This window comes from Wickerhamomyces anomalus, assembly GCF_001661255.1.
Source record: "Wickerhamomyces anomalus NRRL Y-366-8 unplaced genomic scaffold WICANscaffold_2, whole genome shotgun sequence".
Lineage (NCBI taxonomy): Eukaryota > Fungi > Ascomycota > Saccharomycetes > Phaffomycetales > Wickerhamomycetaceae > Hansenula > Hansenula anomala.
The window spans coordinates 1,185,973-1,194,026 of NW_017567111.1; the positions used below are offsets into that span (position 1 = coordinate 1,185,973).

Below are 8,054 nucleotides of genomic sequence, written 5' to 3' on the forward strand. Positions count from 1 at the left end.
TATTTTGATGAATTCATTTCTTAAGGTGATGTCTTTTGATAATTCTTCATTATGTTCCTTGAGGAAATTCAAAAGGATTGATTTGAACAGTTGAAGCTGTGTTGTGAGTTCGTTTGTCTTCTTTTGAAGTAGAGATTGTCCCAATTCTGAGTATTGCCTTAGTTTATTATCATCAAACGCTGCTAGACCCACTTTTTTCATGTTTGTCGCTTGGTGATTGATGGTGATTTTTGTTTATGTCTTGAATTGTTTTGACTTTCTCAACATAATGAATTTCGCGAATTGCTACAACCTTGAATCGCAAACCATTAAACATTAAACTATTAAAAAACACACATTCACATTATTATACACTTATCATCTCCATATAACGTACTCAAAGTCTCATCAGTAACCTCTTTTTCATTTTGAGATTGCTTTTTTTTCACTTCCTTAGGGAAATTCTTCTTCATATACTCCAATAACTCATAGTCAACATTAGCTTCTGTAGCATCCATAACAACAGGATCCCTGCAAATTGGACATTTTGGTTCATTTCTTCTTTGTAATTTAATTAAACAACGGATACAGAAGAAATGATTACATGTTAATCTCACCGGTTTATAGGCAATTGAAAAACAGATTGGACACAAATAATCATCTAGTTGTGGTACTAGTTTAACAATATCTGTTGATATAACTTGTTCAATTGAGGATGTTGATAATGAGCTTTTTTCAAATGTAATCATTTTGTTGAAATTTTGAGAACTGTGTAACAAAGTATGTTTATCAAATTTCTTGACAATTTTCCTAATTGCAATTGTATTTAAATTTTCAAATGATAAAAATTTAAGTAATTCTAAGTTTAATTCATAAAAATTGTGGAAATATTCAGTGTTTTTCTTTGTATGTTTGAATTTTTTCAAAAGTTTTATATCTTCAATATGACCAACGAATGAATCAAGGTTTTTCGAATCAAAATGAGATTTTAAATCAAGTTTATATTCGACATATTTGTTAAAGATTTCTCTCCATAAATACATATCATTTTTATTTTTTTGATCAGAGCTTGTCAATTTTTTAATTAAATGACTCAATTGTTGGATTTTGGCTAATATTAAAGTACTTTGTAATTTGTTGAATTGGATTAATTTTAAATATTGGGAATATAAAGCTTGGAAAAACACGATATCTGAATGTAAAGTTAACATTTTTTCATTAATACTATTGGCATCTTCATTATCATCAGTCAATAACTTTGGTTGGATTTCATGTTGTTGATTCTCTTTGAAAGTGTAATAATACATTAATTGTCTTTCAGCAATAATTTCATGAGTAAGACCAGCATCATCCATTTCTTCAACAACTTTATTGATTTTCTTCTTTAGAGGTTTATATTGGATTGAAGACACAATCCATTCTTCTGGGATGTGATGATCCTCTAGTGATTTCTCAAACGTTTTACCAAACTTCATTGTCAATAACTCGTCATATGCTCATATCAAGTAGCAGTACAGTAAGATGAAAGCCAAGTTTTAATAAAGTATAAAAGATGCGATGAGCTTCAATGTTTATAGGAAAACTTTTCAGATGTACGCAACACAACAACAAAAAAAGAAAGCAGCAGAAACGTTTTCGAGAGGATCGCGAATTGGTGCGTTAGCCAGCGCAAATGGAGATTAAATGAGACCTTGATTAGGCCCGTTGGGATTAGGCCAGGATATGGCTTCTTATTGGCTGGCGTGTGGCTGCACTTGGTGCTATGATCTATCCAGCAGAAGAGCAGAAGCCAGTTTGTGGTTGCAACGTGGGTGCTTTTGATTTTTCTCGCGAGTCTGGGGTTTGGGGGCTAGGCTCGTGATGAAGTAAGAGTCTAGACTGAATAAGTCCCCCGAGCAAGAGACTCGCGATTCCGCGAATGTGTTTTGTGGAAAGCTCAATTTCAATTCAATCAAGCGAACAAGCTCATGATGATGATGATGATGATGAACTAGGAACAACTCCAGGAAACAATGACACAGGTCAACAAGCAGGAGAAATACGACCGTCAATTGCGACTATGGGCTAATAACGGTCAGTCCAGTCTAGAATCTGCAAGCATATTGGTCATAGAACCAACAATCACAACGTTGGAATTACTAAAGAATTTGGTGCTACCAGGTATAGGTCATTTCACAATAGTTGGCGTTGATAAAGACATCGATGAAGATGATTTAAGCAATAACTTCTATCTGAGTGATGATGATATAGGTAAATCCAAAATTGATATCATGGCTGCTAATTTAAGAGAATTAAACACTGATGTAGAAAGCTCAGCGTTTAAAGTGGATTCAATAGATTCCTTTTTAACTTCTCAGGAGGACAAGTTTTGGACCAATTATGATTTGGTTGTTATGAACTGGCAAATCCCTTCCATTATTGAAAAATTGAATCAATTGAATGTCCCATTGTTTGTTATAAACTCTATTGGGTTCTACGGTTATATCAGAATTTTCAAACCAACTTTTGAAATTTATGAGACACATCCTCAAAGTATGATTGATCTTAGGATCCTTTCACCTTGGGATGAGTTGATTGATTATTCCAATTCAATTGATTTACACAACTTGGATATAGAGAAACATTCTCAAATCCCCTATTTAATCATTCAATTGAAGGCATTACAAGATTGGAGTTCAAAGCATAACGGGGAAATACCAAACACTTCAGTAGAGAAGAAGGAATTCAAAGACTTGTTGAGAACCTGGAAAAAAGATTACAATGAATTGAACTTTGATGAAGCTATAGATAACAGTCACAAAATATTCAATAAAACAAAATACCAATCAAATGTTCAAGAAATCTTTGACAAGACTGATGAATACTTCAATGATGACCACAAGAGATCCCATTTCTGGATCTTAGTTAAGGCATTGAAAGAATTTTCTATACAAAATGATGGGTTCTTACCACTTTCAGGTGAATTACCAGATATGGATTCAACAACTGAAAATTACATCACATTACAAAACATTTACAAGGCAAAAGCTCAAAAAGATTTAGAATCATTTACAAAAATCCTACTCAAAGTACAAGAGTCACTTCCATTACCTGTTACAATTCCTAAAGAAACCATTTCCAGTTTTGTTAAACATTCTAAATTCCTGTTCTTTGCCCAAAATTCCAAAAATTTAATCACAAATAATTTTAATCAAATTGTTGGTGAAGAAACCACAAGTTCACAAATCCTATTATCATTCTTGGTGTATGAAAAATACTACTTAACAAAAGGTAAATATCCAAAATTACAAGACCTAGATGAATTAATCAACCTTACTCATGATTTCATAGCCACAGATAATGACAAATTACACAATATATTGCATGAATTAGCAAGAAGTGAAGGGCAAGAATTAAACAATATAGCTTCATTCACAGGTGGAATTGGTGGTCAAGAAGCTATCAAGATCATCACTTCACAATACATCCCATTAGTTAACACGATGGTTTATGATGGTATCAGAAGTGTTACTGAAAGATGGAAACTGGACTGAAATGATATAAATATCCTATAATTGATGAATTATTATCAGTTAATTGGTCTTTATTGTTCCGTAGAAAATGTTTAATATGGTGTGTCCTTGACCATGTTTTGTTTTTTAATTTTTTTTTCACACCTCGAGCCTCGAGAAAATCCAGTCATAAAATAACCTTTGACACAATTCCTTCACAAGATCCTTGACCCATAGATAACTGATAACCATCATGACGATCGATGATGAAACTTATACTGCTCCAAATTTTCAAGCATTAAGAAAATCAAACCAAACCTTTTACTTATTTGGTGAACACATTTCAAAATCAAGAGCACCTTTTTTACACAATACAACTTTTGAAAAACTTGGATTAGATTGGGAATACAAACTTTTCGAAAGTTCAAACTTTGATGATTTCAACTCTAAATTCCAAAATGAAAGTCTGATTGGAAGTGCAGTCACCATGCCCAATAAAGTTAAAGCTACACAACATGTTGATTCATTAGATGATATTGGACAAGGTTGTGGATCCGTCAATACCATTTATACAAGATTCCATCCCAAAACTGGAGAGTTGGTAAAGATTGGTACAAATACAGATACAGTTGGTATTAAGGAAAGTTTCTTACAAAATTATCCAGCAGAAACACAACAACTAAGTTCTAAACCAGGCTTAGTTTACGGTGGTGGTGGTGCTTGTAGATCAGCCATTTTCGCCCTATACAAATTATTAAAAGTTCCAAAAATTTACATCATAAATAGATTCAAAGATGAAGTGGAACAAGTTAAACAATCAATGGTTGAGAATGGATTTGATGGTGAAATCATTCATGTGGAAAATCCTCAACAGGCTAAATTATTAGAACAACCAAAATTAGTTGTTTTAACAGTGCCAAATTTCGCACCAAAGACAACAGAAGAGATATTGGCTAGAGAAACTTTAGATGTTTTCATTAAACAAGTTGAACCTGGTATTGTCTTAGAAATGTGTTATCATCCAATCATTGAAACTCAGCTATATAATGATTTTGTAAAAGCCGAATGGAGAGTTATTAGTGGTGTTGAAGCTATGATTTATCAAGGTATTGCACAGCAAGTTCTTTGGACAGGTTATTCACTAGAGGAAATACCCACAAAGGAGATCATCAAAACATTATATGGATCTATTAAAGAAGAATCAAAAAGCGTTTAAAAGTGTTCATTGGTGATGTTCGGTTGGTTGTTCTTGGTAGTTACATGGGTGTAATTTTAAGGATTATTAGGTTTGACATCATGAATATGATCTGGATATACATTTACTTCTTATTATTACAACTAATCACAAACTGATGTAAAATTTTAATATAATTGTTACGTAATCTTTACCCCAGGTTTTCAACTCCTTTTTCTTTTTTCGTGTAAAAATTTCTCGAGACTCGAAAAAGGAAATTGTTTTTTTTTCACTTTTGTATGATTCATACACATGTTTAGAAACCATCTCCATTTCTTCCATGGTCTAAAAGAAGCACTATTAAACCATTCCCATTCATTTGCAAAATTAATAGAAGAATATACACTCATCATTCATTAAATAATTCAAAACCAGACAGCTTGATCAAATACCCGCATGTTCCAACAGCTTCAATAATTATGTCACAATTAAAACTAATAGTGTGTGGTTTAGGTCTTATAGGACCTCGCCATGCTGAACAGATTGCACAGAACAAAGAGACAGAATTGATAGCATTCATAGATCCTTCACCAAAGGCACAACTTATAGCTGACCAATTCAACGTGCCCTTATATTCATCATTAACTGAATTGTTAAATGCCGGTTTAAGACCAGATGCTGCCTATGTTTGTACACCAAATGCATTACATGTTTCTGTTGCCTTAGAGTTGGCTAATGAAAGTATTCATATCCTCGTGGAGAAGCCTATAAGCACAAAAGTTGAAGATGCTATTGCCTTGAAAGATTGTGTTGAATCAAAAGGTGTCAAGTTATTAGTGGGCCATCATAGAAGATTCAATCCATATATTTTGGCTACAAAGAAACATTTATCAAAACTGGGTGCTATTATCGCGGTTGATGGTGTTTGGACGTTGAAGAAGAATGATACTTATTTTAAACAAGTTTATTGGAGAAACGTCAAGTCATTAGGAGGTGGGCCAATCTTGATAAATTTGGTTCATGATTTAGATTTGTTACAATACCTTATGGGTCCTATCAAAAGAGTTTATGCAGAGAAATTATCACAGCATAGAGATATAGTAGAATCTGATGATCCAGTTGATGAAGGAGCTGTGTTGACTTTGAGCTTTAAATCTGGTGCTAAAGGTACATTCATTGTTTCGGATAATGTTATATCACCATTCAATTTTGAGATGGGTACTGGTGAAAATCCTTTGATTCCTAAAGTGGAGGATCCAACAGATGGTGTTTTTTATAGAATATTTGGAACAAAGGGGACACTTACAGTTCCTGATTTCCACTATTATCATCAAAATGATTTAAAACCAGGTTTGGAGAAAGGCTGGTGGGAACCTCTACATAAGACAGTGTTGGAGAAAGACATCAGTGGGATTCCCTTTGCATTACAATTGGATCATTTTGTTAAATATGTGAGAGGTGAAGAAGATGCTAAATGTACAATTACTGATGGAATTTCAGCTCTGTTGGTGATTGAAGCTATAATGGAGAGTCTGGAAAGCGGAGCTCCAAGAAATGTTAAATCTGTTTCTTCATTCACTTCATTCTTGAAAAATAAGGATGAAGATCCAATCAAAAGTTTCCTATAGAAAAAAGTTTTGTTTTTAATGATTTTATGCCTACATTTATTGATTCAATCTAAGATGTATTTAATTCCCTTGTAGGATTTATATCATGTCTCATTATTTTCTTTCATAATCCAATGCGAATTCAATTGCAGCTTTGTAACCATAAATTGGACCTAAACCACTAATGATTGCAATAGCTTTGTCAACCAAGTAACTCTTGTGTCTAAACTCTTCTCTAGAGTGGACATTAGTGATGTGTAATTCCACAAATGGGATATCAACACCTAATAAAGCATCTCTTAACGCAACTGAAGTATGTGTATATGCACCGGCATTGATGATAATAAATTCGACACCGTCAGCTTTGGCTTGATGGATACGATCAATTAATCCACCTTCATGATTATCTTGATGGAAATAGATTTGAGCATCTGAAGAATGAGCTTGAACTTGGTTTGAAGCATTCTGCTCAATTTCCTTTAAAGTTGTAGTTCCATATTTTTCAGGTTCTCTTGAGCCCAACAAGTTCAAGTTTGGACCATGTAGCAGAAGTACTTTCTTAACCATCTTGTTTCTATCTTGATTAGAATACAACAATAACCCCCACTGAATCTTTTCAAAAGACACGAAATCCTCACGTCTTTATATAATTGTAGTTCCAACGGTTAAATGTTTAAACTCGTGATGGGGTCGCGAATTCGATCTGCAATGGCCGGGTGACTTTCCAATTTTTCCAATTCGCGAACAGTCGAAAAAAAAGGATCTAGGAAATCCAAGAAATAAAGCTCAAAGGGACTCAGGCTCTCAAAACAATCCACAACTAGTCCATCAACAACCATCAAGACTACCAGCACCATTCAAGATGGATCCATACAACTTGATCCAGGAGCAGTTGGCAACCATCAACAACAACCTGAACAACTCTTTGGCCAAGATCCACGACGAAGTGGTCACATTGTCCAAAAGAGTCGAGTCCTTGGAAAACAAAACAAGAGACCATGACAACGCTTTAGGTAACAAAATAGAGGACATTGAGCAGACTTTATTGATTCTCCCAAAGATTTATAACAATCAAGTCAGTCTTATTGAAACACAGTTGGTGGGTCATCAGTATCAATTCAAAAGAATATCCAATATAATCACCAAAGATGCTGAAGCTGCTCCTTTTGCAAATGTAAACAATGCAACCAGTTCGGCAGGTTCAGGTATTAGCTCAAATAATACCCAAGTCAATAACAACCCCAATTCAGCCATTTTGAACCCAGTGAATGGTGGAATCAGCTCTCAAAATAGAGTTAATAGCCCAATCCCATTGATCCCACCAAATCGTATCAACCAAGCTAATCGTGTTAATCAAACTCAGCCAATCAATATTCCATTAACTAGACAACCTTCTCAAGCAACAAATTCTATCCCATCGAGAAGATCAACCACCACTGCTACTAATAGAAACTTTATCAATGTTCCATTAGATCACGATCATAATTTGAACACATTATCAAATTCTGTTATTAATCCTCAAAGAAGTCAAAGTACGGTTGGTGATGATGTTTTGTCAAATGCAGGTAATGAAGGTAATGTTGGTGATGAAGATGATGAGGACGATGATGGATTAATTGATGAAAACAATTTTCATAAGCTTAATCCAAATCCAAAATCTGTTCAAGAAGTTTTGGATGAGTATTATTATGGATATCAAGGTCAACCATCTCTGAAATATTTAGAAGAAAGTCAAAAAAGATGGAGAAAGGGCAATAAAAACTTGTCAAAAACATTTAGTAGACGTTTTAGAGTTGTTACTGC

The 8,054-nt window shown here is 33.9% G+C and overlaps 6 protein-coding genes across 6 annotated transcripts; 4 read left to right on the top strand and 2 right to left on the bottom strand.

The window, feature by feature from the left end:
• Positions 1-261: 261 nt before the first annotated feature.
• Positions 262-1,646, bottom strand: WICANDRAFT_67676 (uncharacterized protein). Its single transcript, XM_019184097.1, has one exon. The coding sequence runs from the start codon at positions 1,452-1,454 to the stop codon at positions 339-341; it is 1,116 nt and encodes a 371-aa protein (XP_019040260.1). The 5' UTR covers positions 1,455-1,646; the 3' UTR covers positions 262-338.
• Positions 1,647-2,491: 845 nt separating this feature from the next.
• WICANDRAFT_90299 (uncharacterized protein) lies at positions 2,492-3,351 on the top strand (the record flags this gene model as incomplete). Its single annotated transcript, XM_019186226.1, has 1 exon — positions 2,492-3,351. A coding segment is annotated over exon 1 (838 nt), but the record flags the coding sequence as incomplete, so codon positions are not given.
• A 372-nt stretch (positions 3,352-3,723) lies between these two features.
• On the top strand, positions 3,724-4,686 carry WICANDRAFT_61621 (shikimate dehydrogenase family protein; the record flags this gene model as incomplete). The annotated part of the gene is made up of 1 exon (XM_019183216.1): positions 3,724-4,686. One exon carries the CDS (start codon positions 3,724-3,726, stop codon positions 4,684-4,686), a length of 963 nt encoding a protein of 320 aa, XP_019040262.1.
• Positions 4,687-4,697: 11 nt separating this feature from the next.
• WICANDRAFT_90300 (Gfo/Idh/MocA family protein) lies at positions 4,698-6,289 on the top strand. Its single transcript, XM_019186227.1, has one exon. It carries the CDS (start codon positions 5,124-5,126, stop codon positions 6,270-6,272), a length of 1,149 nt encoding a protein of 382 aa, XP_019040263.1. The 5' UTR covers positions 4,698-5,123; the 3' UTR covers positions 6,273-6,289.
• Positions 6,290-6,365: 76 nt separating this feature from the next.
• WICANDRAFT_29546 (type II 3-dehydroquinate dehydratase) lies at positions 6,366-6,818 on the bottom strand (the record flags this gene model as incomplete). Its single annotated transcript, XM_019181624.1, has 1 exon — positions 6,366-6,818. The coding sequence occupies one exon, from the start codon at positions 6,816-6,818 to the stop codon at positions 6,366-6,368; it is 453 nt and encodes a 150-aa protein (XP_019040264.1).
• Positions 6,819-7,113: 295 nt separating this feature from the next.
• WICANDRAFT_61624 (transcription activator GCR1-like domain-containing protein) lies at positions 7,114-8,029 on the top strand (the record flags this gene model as incomplete). The annotated part of the gene is made up of 1 exon (XM_019183217.1): positions 7,114-8,029. A coding segment is annotated over one exon (916 nt), but the record flags the coding sequence as incomplete, so codon positions are not given.
• Positions 8,030-8,054: the final 25 nt, after the last annotated feature.

Bases quoted from the DNA above. Each gene is read 5' to 3' on its own strand.
- WICANDRAFT_67676 (XM_019184097.1), bottom strand. From the start codon at position 1,454: ATGAAGTTTGGTAAAACGTTTGAGAAATCACTAGAGGATCATCACATC.
- WICANDRAFT_90300 (XM_019186227.1), top strand. From the start codon at position 5,124: ATGTCACAATTAAAACTAATAGTGTGTGGTTTAGGTCTTATAGGACCT.